Genomic DNA, 16,287 nt, shown 5'->3' with positions numbered 1-16,287 from the left:
ATGCCTCAACTTCCACCCTTTGCCCCCTGGGCACCACGGGCAGAGCCTGGCTCCATGCTCTTGGCACTCACCCTTCCCATACTTATCAGCATGTGTGAGGGCAGCCCTCAGGCTCCTCTGCTGCAGGCTAAAGCTCCCAGCCCCTCAGGCTCTCCTCCCAAGGGTGCTGTTCTGAGTGCTGGCATGGGGCACTGGCTATGTTTCCAGCCACCCAGTGGTTGCTGCTGCCGTTGGAAGCAGCCAGCTTGGTCCTGCTGGGTTCGTGGCAGCGATGGAATCGACCTGCCAGGCTCTGCCAGATTTACACTGCAGCCATTGCCCCCCACGGGGCAGAGGCTTTGCCCCCTTGGCCTGTCTGACTGCAGCACACATTTCACACTCTTGCATCAGCTCTGCAGCAGTCTCCACGGTTAACTCCACCCCTCCATCTCAAGCCCACCTCTGTCTTGCATCCTTTCCCTGATGGCCTGAGGCCAAGGAGAGAAAAGGAAGAGAGCAGCAGAATTGTCCTCCAAATCCTTCCTTTCTCTTCTCTCCTAGCAGAGAAAACACAGAGGAGGAGGCAGAGAAATGTCTTTCAACTCCTTCTCTTTTCTCTTCCAAGCAGAGAAGAAACAGAAAGCAAAGCAATAGGAGTGGAAAGATATTTTTTTCTCTCCCTTCACTTCTTTATTTTTCCTTTTCTCTCTTTTCTTTTCTTTTCTTTTCTTTTTTTCTTTTTGTCTCTTTTCTTCTCTTCTGTTTTTCTTCTCCTTTTCTTCTCTATTCTTTGGTTTCTTGTCTTTGCTTTTCTTTTTTCTCTTATTTTCTGGTTCTCTTCTCTTTTCTATTTTTTTCCATCTTCTATTCTTCTCTTTTCTTTTTCTTCTCTTTTCCTTTCTTGTCTTTTCTTTTCTCTTCTTATCTTTTCCAGTGTTTCTTTTCTTCTCTTCTTCTCTTTTTTTTTTCTTTTCTATTCCCTTTCCTTTTCTCTTCTTTACTTTTTTCTTTTCTTCTTCTCTTTTTCTTCCCTTTTCATCTCTTTTCTTCTCTTTTCTCTTTCATTCTGTTTTCCTTTCCTTTCCCTTCCTTTCCCTCAGCTGTTCCCCTCCAGCTGTTGCTAGATAAACATACACATTCCTCTCAGGAGCTGCAGTCCGTGGCCATTTGGCTTCTTCCTAACAATTTCCCTTTCTCTTCATTTGCCCTTATTTCTACCCACCATAGATAGGGAACTTCCTTTGGATCATAACAAGTGATTGTTCACTTCTCATCACACCTCGCATATTCTGTTTGGTTTTGAAAACAGGGATCTAACTTTTGTCCTTTGCACTCATAAATTGTATGGTACACCAGTGTCTGAGACACAGTTTTGCCCCTCGAGTTGCAGCAATGCAGTCACTGCAGTTCTGGGTTTGTCCCAGTGCCAGGAGCCTTAACCCAGATATGCACAGAAGAGGTCCGGTCAGGGCCATGTTACTCGGCGGTCACAGCCCAGAGGGGTTGCAGCCCTCAGCAGACCTTCAGATGCAGCACTGGTTCCCACTCTGGTCTTGCCCTCTTTTCATTTCTTTGGGTGCCTCTCACTGCCCTTTTTACTTCTCTTGAAATATGTGTCTGTCATGGAGGGGTATTCTGCCGCCTACACCGATTGTGGCGGAGAGGAGAAATTAATTGGTGCAAGATTCTATTCTATAAAAATAGATATTTATTAAACTCACTATTCTGAACTCTGCCACCCCCAACCACTGTATTTAATATTAAAAGGATTCTACACAGTCATGGAAACATTCTAGGATTAATACCACACTATAACTGATTAATAACCAGCAAACATTCAAACTATAAACAGAGAGAGGATTTTTCCCCGCAGCTTAATGCCGCTTGGGGTCTATATAGTATTCGCCCAGCAGAGTGGGCTGAAAGCTCTTTCTGCTCTATGGCAGAAGCAACAGATATTACAGAGGCATTAAAGCATTCCCTTACAATTCTTATTAAGCAATAATCACCCTCCAGGGCTACGTCACAGCCTATTACTAGTGTCCAAACTTCAGGGGAGTCTGCCTGCAGACTTTGAGGCTGGAATCCTCCTGGCTTGAGGGGAAAGGAGATTCTTCCCAGCTCAGGGGAAATGACTGTGCTAGTTTGAAGCAGACTAGAATGTTTTGCTGAGAAGAACTATATTACAGGCTGTGAAAGGAAAACAATGGTGCTGTCTACTTCCCTCACAGCCTTGCTGAGATGCATAGGAACAAGAAACAAAAACATTAGATAACCACTCTCACACTTGCCTTCACTCTCGCTGGGGCTACTGGCCAAACTGCATCTCCCTAACCTCACACTCCATTTTGGGCTAACACACTTTGCTTCTTAACCTCTGGCCGAACCTCTATTCTTCTCTGGGACTGGGGTAAGGTTGAGAGGGGTAGGGGGAAGGTGAAGGGGTGGTTGAGAGCCCCTCCTGGGGACTCAGGTTTCTGGGAGGGGAGTTGTGTTTCTGTATTACGTTTTACCTTGTACATCTCTGTCTATAACTGTATGTACTGTAACTAACTTCTTGTATATTGTGCCAGCTGTAACTAAAAGCTTCATTCATATTTCCAGAGCTGGCTGAGTCTAGTCTGGGTGATTTCTAAAGTGTGGGGGGCGGGGAACACCCAAACCATTACAATGACTGTCTCAGACCTTGTGCTGCTGTCTTCGTCTGGGCACTCTCTCCAGGGATACATAGGCAGGATCTCAGGTGCAGAGTCAGGATGCCATGCTGTCTCAGAACAATGTAATGCTGGCTACTCAGGCCGATCATGAGAGGTTGATGAGAGGCTGCCTGGCAAAAGAGATTTCCCCTTCCAGCACAGATCAGGCTAAGAGGTGCCCGCGGCTGTGCTCAGAGGAAAGCAAAGCCTCCCTCATTCCCAAACCAGAGCAATCTGTCTCATCTTCCCTGGACATTCACACGCTCGTGGTTCATTCACTGCTGCTGCTGCTGCTGCTGCTGCTTGGCTTTGACCCTGAAACCCTGAACTGACCTCCCACCACCCCCCTCCATCCTTCAGAGGCCATGCAGCATCCCGTGCTAAAGCAGCAGCCTGAGACGTCTCTGACACAGAAGGCAATGGCAATCTAACCACTGCCACTAAGAACAGCAAAGGCAAAAGATCTCCTCTTCATGGTTGTCTTCTTGGGCAGGCTCTCACAGCAGCTGGCTCTGGCAGGCAGCCTTACTTGCAGAACTGGTAGATGATCTTCTCAAAGACAAGGACGGGCCCGGTGCTGCCGAGGATGGTGAGAGGCTGGCCCGCAAAGAGGCAGTAGAGCACACCGGACAGGCAGGCACCCAGCAGGGACTCCATGGCACCCTGCCCGGGGAAGAGAGGCAGCAGTGAGGAGAGAAATCATCAGGGGAGCAAAACACCCAACAGCAAAGCAAAGTGACTGCAGCAGGGCCTGGTGCCCGAGTTTGGGCCCCTCGCCATGCCAGCCAGCCCAGAGAGGTGCTCACGATGTGGCCTTCGGTCGCCTCCCCCAGCAGTCCCCCAAAGGTGATGACCGGGGACATGCAGGCACAGTAGAGGAAGAGGAAGGACGCCAGACACTGCAGGCTGAGAGCATCGCGAAAGTCGCTCCAGTACCACAGGGCTCTGCACTTCACGTCCCGGATGAGCCCTCCACAGAGCCTAGAGGAAAGAACAACTCCTGCCACTGCTCCTGCAGGCGGCTCCCTGCCGCAAGTCTGCTCCAGCTCATTTCGTACCCGCTGCAATGGGAGGCACACAGAAAAGCTCCTCCAACAAGGGGAGGCCTGACCTGAGAGCCCCTCCCCTCTCACCCAAGCAGTCTCTTGCCTTGAGAAGCAGCAGACCTCTACCCGCAGGCCTTGACACCTCTGCTGCCACCCCGACTCAAGGAGACCCAGGTGCGATGATGCTGTGCCTGAGCCCAGCTGCCCACGTCTGCCACCCGCCCAGCCCCGGGGACATAGGTGGGGTCGTGCAGCCCTCCAGTGAAGCAGCTAAGCCCAGACACCTGCTAGCAGGGAAGGTGCATGCTGACGTTGCAAAGGCCACCAGAACAAACCCCGCCCTGGCAAAGCTCTCACCTGCCCGTCCACTCCAGCTCAGGACCAGTGTGTCTCCCCGGCTGGCTTGGCAAAGCGCTGCCATCGACAGCTCCTGGCGTCTTCCTGTGCTCCTGTGACCGTGGAAGCAAGGTAAAGAAGCCCACTTGTGACCACAGGCTTGCTTTGCTCCTGCTCTGGCTGTGTGACTGTCAGGTGGGACCCTGAGAGTCTGTCCCCCTGAGCGGCATCCCCAGCTGCTGTCAAAGGCCTGCACAACACCTCACCTGGTGCCACAGCCTTGGGCAGCCAGCAGCTCCTCTCCTTCTTCTTCTGATGCTGATGCTGCATCAGAAGAACTTCTCGGACTCTTGCCCGTGCCTGTTCCTCAGGCCCTGTGAGCTGTCCTTGCTGCTGCAGGATGGCATCTGGGGGTGGCAAAGGGAAGGAGGGGACTCAGAGCACCAACCTCCCAGCCCCCAAGCCTGTTTCTAATTGCGACCTGCCAAGCCCCAACACCTTCTGCAGTCGCTTCTCTAACCCCACAAATGGCTTCCAGAAGGATGCCGCCCTCGAGGGCAAACCTGGTGCGAGGGTTGGACGTCTGCTCTGCAGCTGAGCCACACCTTGCACACAGCAGCACTTGTGAGAAGGGCCCTGCCACTGGGGCAGGCTTTGAGCGGGGAGTGGAGGGCACCACGGCGAGAGGACTGTGGCCGTTGCCAGAGGGACACAGAGCCCACGGTACCTGCAATCTCCTCCATGCTGCTGGCACTGATGTCCAGCAGCACCGTCCCACTGGTGATGAAGCTCTTCAGCTCCAAGAGGCTGGGCAGGGGCAGTGTGCCCACGTAGGGCTTGCTCCAGCGCTCGCCGCCGTCTTCCACGTCCTCCTCAAACTTCAACCACCTGCGGACATGCAACATCATCAGCCCCAGTCGTGGGAAAAGTACCCCCAGCTTTGCCACCCCTTTGATAGAGCTGTGGGGGAGCAAGAGAAGAAGGCTCCTGGCATCAGCAGCTGGGACAGCTTTGCATGCCAGAGGCAGAAAGAAGAGCTGGCGAGTGCTGCTGGCCCTCCCTCTCCCTCTCCCTCTCTCTCCCCTTCTCTCTCTCTTCCTCTGGTTTCTTCAACTTATCTTTTAATAAGTACTTTTGTGGTGCTATCTGGTCTGGCTTGCACCTTAGTTTTGTGAAAAATGGTACCTGCGTCAATATGAGACAGGGAAGAGCAGAATCTAAAAATATGAGAAAATGAAAATATGACAATGTGAGAATGGCAGAGCAGGGAGTGTTGGAGCTAACTAAGCAGGAGACGTTGAATGCTACGAGTGGTAACACAGAGTACTGTGGAAAGATAGCCCCTGTCAACATGGGATGTGAGCAAAACAGGGGAGCATGGCTGTGTCGGAGCTAAGCTGGAGACGTTGGAACCTACAAGCGATAACAGAAAACGCCGTGAAGAGATCGCAGCCTGTCAATGGGGGACGTGAACAAAACAGGGGTGTGTCAGAGCTCACTGAAGCAAAGCCAGGGATGAACAATAACAGAGAAGCGCCATGAGCATGGCAGAGAAGAAACTAAAAAGCGCACGAACGTGAAGACGCAAAGAGCGAGTCATAAGGACACCTGAGGAAGACTCGTTACTTCAGCCTCACGACCACCAGAGAGACCCCCAGGAGGATTAGCAGGCATGTGCAACAGCTCCAGGAAGACCTGCACCCGTTTCTGGAAATGATAGAATATGGATTACACTGCTCTATGAATGTGTATCTGAGCGGGAGATAAAAGCCTTGCAGCCACGTGTGTACAGTGTGCAGCTGCGGAGATAAACTGCCCTGCGCCCAGCGCTGCTCCTTGCTTGCCAAAATAAAACTCCTTCAACTTAGCTCTAAGTTTTGGTGGCTCATATTTAACAGTTTCACCCCAGGGACATCTCTAAGAACAGGTCTTGCTCCTCTGGACAGAGATATTGTCCTCCTCTGTTCTCTGCACCTGGACACAGGCTCCAAGGCTTTGGAGGAGAGCAGTGCCAACGTGACTGGGGGATGTGCCACGGCAGACGTGGGCAGAAGCAGCCTGTGGCACCTGGAGCACTCCCAGTAAAGCCATGCAGATGCTGCCAGTGATCCGGGGTGCATTTCTGGCCCTGAGCAGCTCTAGAGCAGCAAAGGGAGCTGCACTTTGCAGTCCGTGGAGCTTGCTGGTGCTGAGCCTCAGCGTGTCCATGCTGCTGTGGTTCTGCAGTGGCTGCAGGGCTGCTGCCCCTGTAGCATCCGGAGCTGCCCTGCCACTGCCTCCCTCCTGTGTCCGGCAGGTCCCCAGCGCTGAGCTCGGCGGGCCCGGCCCCGGCTTCCTGCGCTGCCGTCTCCGCCCCTGGTCGCAGCAAGCTGCTCGCCCCCGGGGAGGAGCGAGGGGCGCCTGGGGGCAGCGCCGCCAGTGCTGCCGTGCCCGGGGGTGTGCTGCCGCCGCAGCGCTGCCTGCCGGCCGGACCCAGCCCTTCTGGGCAGGGCTTGTCTGCGGGCTGGGCTCGCTGCAGAGCAGGCAGAGGCTGCCCTGCGGGCTCGGGGTGGCTTCGGCCGCTCTGCTCGGGGCACGGAGCGGGCAGCCACATGCAGGGTGGCAAAGGGGACGCAGCCCCCGCAGCACGACACAAGCACAGGCTGCGTGTGCCTGGGAGGCTCCTGCGTTCCGCAGAGGGGGGCGAAATCAGCTCGGGAAAGCCAAGTGTGAAGGGCAGGACGCCCTGAGCGCCCCCGGCCCGGGTGCCGCTGCCGCGGGTGCTGCCGCTGCCGGTGCGTGCCCGGGGGCTGTGCGGCAGGCACGGGAGAAGAGCAGGGCTGCGGTGAGCATGGAGCCCAGCCTGGCCCGAGCCTTGGGCCGAGGAGCGCCCAGGCAGGGGGCTTAGCCCGCAGGCATCTTAGCCCCCTGGGTGCTGCCTGCGGGAAGCCTGCGGCGCGACCGGCCCCGGCCCTCGGCCCCAGCCGCCTGCCCCTCGTCGCCCACAGCCTGCGGTGCCCGGCGGGCGAAGCTGCCCGACAGAGCAGGCTGAAGGGTGAGCTTTGTAGAGCAGGGCTAGCAGAGCCCAGCCGCGCCCAAAGCCGACGCCGGGATGAGAGGGAGCCTGTGTTGGGAAAACAAAGCTCGAAACAGTTCTGTGTGGAGGAAGAGAAACAAAAGGATTCCCTGCGAGACAGCAACACGCTGCTGTTCTGCCTGCAGAGAAGGAGGCTCTGGGGAGAGCTTCCAGCAGCCTTCCAGGACCTGAAGGGGGCCAGGAAAGCCAGCAAGGGTTTTGCTGAGGGCTTGCAGAGATAGGGCAAGGGGGAATGGACTGAAGCCTGAGGAGGGCAGATTCCCACTGGACAGTAGGAAGAAATTCTTTCCAGTGAGGGTAGTGAGACATTGCAACCACTTGCCCTGGGAGGCTGTGGATGCCCCATCCCTGGTAGCGTCCAGGGCCAGGCTGGATGAGGCCTTGAGCAAGCTGCCCATGGCAGGGAGCTTGAAACTGGATGATCTTTAAGGTCCCTCCCAACCCAAACCCTTCTACGAACCTATGACTTCAAGAGGCAAACCTGTTGAGAGAAAGAGAGAAACATCTTCACAGAAAGGGACCAGCAAACATAGTTACAGAAAGACCTCCAGAAGCAGCTGCAACCAACCAACCCCCAGCACCTCTTGAAATGACTTCTGTCTGCACAGCACAGCTGGGAGGAACCGAGCAGCAAAGGCAGCAATGAGAGCACTGGGCCGATGAGCAGCCCCGCAGCCAGCAGAGCTGGAGCTTCTCGAGTGGCTCAGCTGCCCCTTGGGCTTTGTCCTGGTGGGCACTGGATGTGCCACAGCCCTGGGACGCGCTGGGAAGAGTGGGGCTCTGCTGCCAGCTCTGGGCCCCAGCTGGCCTTGAGGTTACACCTGGGCTGCTGAGCACTCAGAATTGCTCCCTGCCCTGCTGTGCCCAGCCAAGCAACCTCTGGGACCTTGGCACCCCTGCCCTCTTTGGTTGCCTGGTAAGAACCACAGGGCCATGGGGCCCCTGAGAAAGGAAGGGGGAAAGAGCAAAAGAAAACCGAAAGGCCTTTGTGGCTGTGGTGGAGGGTAGCAGAGCTTTCTTGCAAAACCCTCATTTATACAAAGACTTGTGGCTCAAAAAGGCCTTCCATCGAGAAGTCGAAATATTGCTTTCATCTGCTTGCATGACGGCAGCTGCTGTCCCAGCCACCGTACAGCCTCTGGGAAGATTTCTCCCCCAGAGGGGCAAAAAATGTAAACATAGGCTATTGTTTTGGAAAAAAGGCCTTGGTTCTCATGCATTGTGACCACCCGATGAGCACCTGCTGGGGGCTGACCCCTGGGTGGTTCCACAGGTTGTTTTGGTGAAAATTAGCCAATGTATGAATTAATTATAACTTTAAACCAATCAGTATTGTACACTTGTATTAGCATCAGTCTGGTCAGATACACCTCTTCTGAACAGTATAAAAATGCTGCATTTGCCTTAGTTGAGCGTTCCTTTTCCACTGCTCTCCTTTCGACTGGTACCCTTGCTCACACGCAGCGGCACAGCTCGGCACTCGCTCGGCACTCGCAGCAATAAGGCTACAGCCGGCTCGGGACGGCACGGAGCTTAGCAGCGCTACGATCCCCGCCAGCCTTTGGAAGCCAACGCCCAGTTTGGCTCGGACCCGCGGAAGCTCAAACAGCACGCCTCAGTTCACAGCACTCTGAGACTTCTCAGAACTGAATCCGGACTGTGAGTAACTGACAAACTTAATCTAAAGACTGAATAATCTCTCAAGCTTCCAGTGAACTCCCCCAGATCACAGACTCTTCATTTTAGTCATTCTGTATGTTAATTCGCAACCGCGCACCAAGAACTTATGTGGGATACTTACAAATAAGTTTGGGGAAGAGGATTTTAGTGTTGATAATAAATCTCTTAAATTCTTTCCAATTCGGCCTCACATTTCATTCCCCCAAAACCCAAACTAAACTCCCCTCCGCGACAGTGGCCCTTGTCTGAACCAACTTTTCCTCCTGTGCTCCATTAATTACCCCCGGGGTTAAATGCAATTTAACCACACCTAGAGACACCTGCTTATCAAATCAGAGCTCGAGAAAGCAGGGAGCAACTTGCGAGGGAGCTTGAGGAGTCTGGGTGGATCTGGCATTGACTCTAACTGAGCACTGGCAGATTGCTGTGAAAAATGCTGTCCCCGGCTGTGTAAGGAGGAGTGCAGGCTGACAGGCAGCTGACGCCTTGTGGAGGGTTTGGCTGCAGGAGTCTATGGGGAGATGCTCAACTGCTGCTGAAAACAGGGAGAAGGAGCAGAGAGGTATCCGCACTGAGTGGGCCTCAAGAAGGGCAGTTAGGTTTAGGAAGGATACAGAGGGATGACACAGCAGTGCTCCTCTCTGCACAGAGCTGCTGCAGACAGACTAAGAACAGTCTGCACGCTGGGAGAGAAGAGATTCTGTTGGGGCAAAGGTGGTTTAGAATGGGCCTTAAGAGAACTTAGCAGAGATGATATAAAAACATACTAAAAACCAGATGGAAGCCCAAGCCAGAGGCAACAAAAAGCCCACACCACTTGATCTGTGGAGAGCTGCAGAGAGCAATGAGGGCTCCCCTCAGTCTCCTCCAAGCCAGATTTCCTCAGCTCCCTCAGCTGCTCCTCCCCAGCCCTGTTCTCCAGAGTCTTCCCCAGCTTGGGTGCCCTTCACTGGACCTGCTCCAGACTCTCAGTGTCCTTCTTGGAGTGAGGGCCCCAAAACTGAAGCCACTGCTCGAGGAGCAGCCTCAGCAGGGCGAGATACAGGGCCACGATCCCTTGCTGGTCCTGATCCCATTGGCCTCGACCCATGGATCCAGCCTGTCCAGATCCCTTGGCAGAGCCTTGGAACAGATGAAAGCTCCCACCCAGCATGGTGCCAGCTGCAGATGTTCTGCAGGTCCACTGGGCACCTTGGCCAGACCACTGATAAAGATAGCAAAGAGAACTGTCTCCAGCAGTGATCCCTGGGGGACACCACTTGTGTCCACAGCTGCTTGTGTGTAGAAGGAGTGCAGCAGGAGCCACAGCATGGACAGTCAGAAATACTTCCACTTGATTTATTGTTCTGATCTCTCCTGAATACACACAGGAGCAAATCTTTGTATGGCTGCATCACTGCTGCTTGCTCCTGAGAGGAATGTGTGTGTTTATCTAGTAACAGCTGGAGGGAAACAGTTGAGGGGAAGGGAAGGGAAGGGAAGGGAAGGGAAGGGAAGGGAAGGGAAGGGAAGGGAAGGGAAGGGAAGGGAAGGGAAGGGAAGGGAAGGGAAGGGAAGGGAAGGGAAGGGAAGGGAAGGGAAGGGAAGGGAAGGGAAGGGAAGGGAAGGGAAAGGAAGGGAAGGGAAGGGAAGGGGAGGGGAGGGGAGGGGAGGGGAGGGGAGGGGAGGAGAGGAAAGGAAAAAGGAAAGGAAAGGAAAAAGGAAAGGAAAGGAAAAAGGAAAGGAAAGGAAAAAGGAAAGGAAAGGAAAAAGGAAAGGAAAGGAAAGGAAAGGAAAGGAAAGGAAAGGAAAGGAAAGGAAAGGAAAGGAAAGGAAAGGAAAGGAAAGGAAAGGAAAGGAAAGGAAAGGAAAAAGGAAAGGAAAGGAAAAAGGAAAGGAAAGGAAAGGAAAAAGGAAAGGAAAAAGGAAAGGAAAAAGGAAAGGAAAGTGGAATAGAAAAAGTAAATAGGAAAAGATAAGAAGACAAGAAAACAAAAAAAAAAGAAAATAGAAGGAAAAAAAAGAGAGAAAAGAGAGAAGAAAACCAGTAAAGAAGAGAAAGAAGACAAGAGAAGATGAAAAGAGAAGAAAAGGAGAAGCAAAATAAAATAGAAGAAAATAGAAGAGACAAAAAGAAAAGAAAGGAAAAGAGAAGAAAGGAAAAGAAAATAAAAGAAAAAAGTGAAGAGTAGAGAAAAGAAAAGAAAAGAAAAGAAAAGAAAAGAAAAGAAAAGAAAAGAAAAGAAAAGAAAAGAAAAGAAAAGAAAAGAAAAGAAAAGAAAAGAAGGGAAAGAAAAAATATCTTTCCACTCCTATTGCTTTGCTTTCTGATTCTTCTCTGCTTGGAAGAGAAAAGAGAAGGAGTTGAAAGACATTTCTCTGCCTCCTCCTCTGTGTTTTCTCTGCTAGGAGAGAAGAGAAAGGAAGGATTTGGAGGACAATTCTGCTGCTCTCTTCCTTTTCTCTCCTTGGCCTCAGGCCATCAGGGAAAGGATGCAAGACAGAGGTGGGCTTGAGATGGAGGGGTGGAGTTAACCGTGGAGACTGCTGCAGAGCTGATGCAAGAGTGTGAAATGTGTGCTGCAGTCAGACAGGCCAAGGGGGCAAAGCCTCTGCCCCGTGGGGGGCAATGGCTGCAGTGTAAATCTGGCAGAGCCTGGCAGGTCGATTCCATCGCTGCCACGAACCCAGCAGGACCAAGCTGGCTGCTTCCAACGGCAGCAGCAACCACTGGGTGGCTGGAAACATAGCCAGTGCCCCATGCCAGCACTCAGAACAGCACCCTTGGGAGGAGAGCCTGAGGGGCTGGGAGCTTTAGCCTGCAGCAGAGGAGCCTGAGGGCTGCCCTCACACATGCTGATAAGTATGGGAAGGGTGAGTGCCAAGAGCATGGAGCCAGGCTCTGCCCGTGGTGCCCAGGGGGCAAAGGGTGGAAGTTGAGGCATAGCAAGTTCCACATAAACACTGTGAAGGTGACAGAGGACTGGAAGAGGCTGGAGGTGATCCTGTGTGATCTGCTCTGCAGGGGGTTGGGCTGGGTGATCCTTCAAGGCACCTCCCAACCCCTAACATTCTGTGCTTGTGTGATTTGGTCCACTTCAATAATCCTTCTGCTGAGCATCACCATTGGGCACAGCCTTGCCCTGGCAGGGGGTGTGGGGCTTGAGGCAGAGCTGAGGGAAGAGCAGGAGATGTCCATGGCAAATCCCCAGCAGCTCTGGATTGGTCTTCCTCAGGGCCTGGAGAGGAAAGCAAGAGGCAGAGTTAGCTCTAGGGCAGCTCTAGCCCGGGAGATGTCTGTGGACAAGCAGCAACAAAGGGTGGAAGGCCACAAGAGGAACAGAGACTTCTGCTGTCTGCTGTCAGGCTTGATGTTAGCTCTGCCTTTGGAGAACCTCTCCTAGGAGGTGGGAAGGACTCCAGAGCTCTTTCCCTGCTCCTGCTGTAACCTCCCACTGAAGGTGCCCTGCCGAGATAGCAGCCCAGGAGAGTGGCTTTGGCCCACAGGCTCCTGTGCTGTCCCCTCTGCATTCCCAGGCTGTCTGTCCTCAGTGGGAGGCCAAGAGCAGCAGCCAGGCAGCTCCTCTGTTCCACCACAGCTGCAGGGAGAGGAGGTGGCTGCAGCAGCCTGGGAGAAAGAAACTCACTAAGCATCCTCCCAAGGGGCCTGAGCAGCTCTGTTCCTTCAGGGGCAGGGCAGAGAAAGCAAAGCAGGCCTGGGGAAAGGCACAGCCCAAGGCTCACTCTTGTGCACGCTCTGCTGCCTGCAAGGTGCCCCCAGCCTGCGGAGCAGAGCCAAGGAAGGGCAGGGGGACAGAAAAGCTGCACTGGAAAGGGCCACAGTGGCTGTGTGGGGACAAACCCAGAGTGCTGGCACTTACTGTGCAGGTGGATGCATTCTGCCCATTTCCAGGTGCCAAGCCTCACCTCTTCTCTTTTCTGCCCTCAGCCAGGCCAGCTCCCAGGAGCTGTCCCTCAGCAGCCTGTTTGCTCTGTCCAGAGCTTCAAGCTGCTGCCCAATGTACTTCCATGAAGGCTTTGTGGTCTTCAGCTCTCTTCTGACAGCAAAAGCTCTCTTGGCCTAAAGCAGGAGAGTCAAAGCCTCAGCACTGAGCACGAGAGCCAGAGCCAAGGCACAGCCCCTGCGAGCCACGACCGCAGCCGTGTCGGAAGCCAAGGCGCAGAGGAGCAGATGCAGTGGAACTGACCTGTGTGTGCTCGTGCTGGAGGTTCTCCTCTCTCACCATGTCCAGCCACTGCTGCTCACTCTCCTCCAAACAAAGTGCTGCTCTGCAGTGACTCTGCCCACCCCTCGACAAGCGCTGCTGCAGCTCAGCCACCAGCTGCTGCAGCTCCTCATGTGCAGCTTGCAGGCGGCAGTGATCTTCCTGCAGCTCCTCCTTCTCTCTTTGGTGAAGTTTCGCTGCCACTTCTGCTAGCAGCAGCTTGCCCAAAGCATCGTCGAGCTCTGCCTGCAGCTGTCTCTCTGTTGGCTGGGGGAAGATCCATGCCAGCTGTTACTGGAGCCCTCTGAAGCCCAGCACATGAAGCACTCTCTCAGCCTGTCCCCCAGGGCAGCTGCTGCAGCCCCCTGATGAGCTCTGAGCTCCTCCTCTGCACCTGCTGGAGCAGCCAGGTCCCTGTCCTTCTCCCACTGGCACAATCCCCTCTCTCCCCCTGCTCTGCCCTCACTGCTTCTCATGCAGCCCACGGTGCCCCTGGCCTTGTTCTGGGCTGCAAGAGCACCTGGCCACCTCCTGGACAGTTTCCCTGGCCCTGCCTCCCACAGCCTTCTCTGCTCTCAATCTCTTCCTCCCTCAGCCCTTGGCCAGCTTTGGGCCCACTCCAAGACAGGTGCAGGGCCTAAAGCTTGGGCTTGTTGACCTGCATGGGGCTCTCTTGGGCACACCTCTCTAGGCTCTCAGGGACACCACTCAGCAGTGCTGCCCACACAGACATCAAGCTCTTGACCACAGCTCTCTGAGTGTCATCCTCCAGCCAAGTCCTTACCTCGAAAGCCCTCCCTTACCTGTTGCTCTTTGCCTGAGCAGGAAGCCCACATCAGCAGTGGTGTTTGGGTTCCAGCACAGACAGTGGCAGTCGCCTGCCTCTGCACCTCCTGTGGTTCTCTTTCGGGGTGGTGTGAAGAGGTCTCCTGCAAGTGAGCTTTCTCCAGCTCCTCCAGCCTCTTCTGCAGCCTGGCATTGCTCCTTTCAGCTCTTCTCAGCTGCTTAGTTGAGTCCTGGGTGGTTTCTTCCTTCCCCTCCTTCTCCTTCTCCTTCTCCTTCAAGAGCTCTTGAAGCATTTGCTCAGATGCTCTTTGAGACACTTGGCGGTTGAAGCTGTCAGATGTGCAACGACCTTCAGGGCTGAGGTAGGAAAAGGAGGAACCTGCCATTGGCAATGGTGTTTGGCCTCCAGCAGCTGCAGCACACCAACAGATTTGGGGAACCAGAGTGAGCTCCCAAGCTCTGAGCTGTAATCTTTGATTTGATCTTCGTCAAGATTATATTAAGCAAAAGGTAACCAATTTGAGTTTTAATCCAGTTATAGATAGGAAAGCAGATAATAGGCCACACAATAGCCCCCACTAAGTGAAATAGCTTCATTAGCTTCATTCTGATTCCCAGAGTTAATTAACAATCACTCAAAATTAATTTGCCCCATGTTGGAGTGCCAAAAAATAAAGGATGTGATGGTTTGGGTGTTCCCCCCACACACTTTAGAAATCACCCAGAGTAGACTCAGCCAGCTCTGGAAATTGAATGAAGCTTCTATTTGCAGCTCAGCAGAATATACAAGCAGATACTTACAGTATAGACAGCTATAGACAGAGATAGACAAGGTAAAACTGATACAGAAGCACAACAGCCCTCCAGAAACCTGAGTCCCCAGGAGGGGCTCCCAACTGCCCTTCCACCTTCTCCCACCCCTCTCTACCTTACCCCAAACGTTGCCTTGTGCCTGAGGAAAACTGGAGGGCCAGCCAGGGGGTTAGGAAGCAGGTGGATTAATCAGGTTAGGTCAGAGAGAGAAGAATGCAGCCCAGAGCCCGGACAGAGAGTGACTACCTTATCTATAGTTGGATTCTTGCTCTTCTACCTCTCAGCAAGCCTATGAGTGAAGTAGACATCACCATTGTTTCCCTTTCACAGCCTGTAATCTAATTCTTCTCACCAAAATATTCTAGCTGTCTTCAGACTAGCACAGGGAGTGCTCCTGCAGTTGTTCGTAGCTGTTCATGCTCCAAATACCCAGCCGGGGGCTACTCAGGCCAGCTCTATGGCAGCTCTATGGCATCTTCCATAAGCCTTTTCTCTCCGGGGGAGCTGATGTGAGACCTCTTCATACACATCCTGGGCACTGAAGGCAGGCTGAGGCCACGGGAGGCAACAAAGTTGCTGTGTCTGTTGAGTTACATCCCTGAGCATTCAGCCAGGCACCTGGGCTGACTCCAGGGAGGCAACAAAGGCAATCTTTAACATGCTGAGGTGGAGAGAGGGCGCTGAGGGAGATGAAAAGTACCCCCTTGTCAGCTTTAAGACTTGCAGTGTTGCTTCTCTAGGGTGACTCTTCACCATCTACTCGCAGCCGACAGGAATCGGAAGACTGCTGCTTGCTGAACACACAGAGCTCACCTCTGAGCCTCCCTTCCGTGGGCTGCAGTCCCCTCAGCCACGGAGGGCTCCGCTTCTGATGTCCTCTCAGAGGTGCTGATTGGCTTGGCCTCGGCCAGAGGCAGGTCCAGCTTGGAGTGGAGGAAGCTTCTGGAAGTTCCTGACAAGAGCTACGCCATAGCCCCTGCCTCGCTACCTGCACGCTGGGGCACAAACCCGACACTCGGGGGTGTTCCATTCATCCTGAGAGTGAGGTGCAAGTTCCCCAAGGGTCCCTAGTGAAGACGCAGCCCCCTAAGGGGCTGTGCCCAGCCCCCACTGCCCAGCCGGTAAGGAACTGCCCTGGGCAGCTGCACCTGCCGGTGCCTGGCAACGGGCACAGCACAGCCCCTCTGCCCTGCTGCCTGTGCAGCCCTCTGCTCCTGCTCCTCGCCCTGCTGCCTGTGCAGCCCTCTGCTCCTGCTCCTCGCCCTGCTGCCTGTGCAGCCCTCTGCTCCTGCTCCTCGCCCTGCTGCCTGTGCAGCCCTCTGCTCCTGCTCCTCGCCCAGCCCTTGTCCTTTGCTCCCTGTGCCTCCAACCCACGCTCGGCCCTTCTCACCTCTCCCAGCACCTTCCCCAGCTCTCCGTTCACGTCCCCTCGAAGATGGAGCCGCGAAGAAAGAGGAGCTTGCGCTGCCGGAGCTGGGCACCCCGCCAGCTGCCAGGGCAGCCTCTGCCTGCTCTGCAGCGAGCCCAGCCCGCAGACAAGCCCTGCCCAGAAGGGCTGGGTCCGGCCGGCAGGCAGCGCTGCGGCGGCAGCACACCCCCGGGCACGGCAGCACTGGCGGCGCTGCCCCCAGGCGCCCCTCGCTCCTCCCCGGGGGCGAGCAGCTTGCTGC

At 54.4% G+C, this 16,287-nt stretch overlaps 1 protein-coding gene across 1 annotated transcript; it reads right to left on the bottom strand.

Moving 5' to 3' along the window:
* Positions 1 to 3,200: 3,200 nt before the first annotated feature.
* LOC135190389 (electroneutral sodium bicarbonate exchanger 1-like) lies at positions 3,201 to 5,088 on the bottom strand. Its single transcript, XM_064171739.1, has 5 exons — positions 4,785 to 5,088; positions 4,324 to 4,464; positions 4,104 to 4,170; positions 3,482 to 3,656; positions 3,201 to 3,338 (listed from the first exon to the last, which is right to left on the bottom strand). Exons 1-5 carry the CDS (start codon positions 4,963 to 4,965, stop codon positions 3,201 to 3,203), a joined length of 702 nt encoding a protein of 233 aa, XP_064027809.1. The 5' UTR covers positions 4,966 to 5,088.
* Positions 5,089 to 16,287: the final 11,199 nt, after the last annotated feature.

This window comes from Pogoniulus pusillus, chromosome 36 (assembly GCF_015220805.1).
Source record: "Pogoniulus pusillus isolate bPogPus1 chromosome 36, bPogPus1.pri, whole genome shotgun sequence".
NCBI lineage: Eukaryota > Metazoa > Chordata > Aves > Piciformes > Lybiidae > Pogoniulus > Pogoniulus pusillus.
This window is presented reverse-complemented; position numbering and strand designations above follow the sequence as displayed.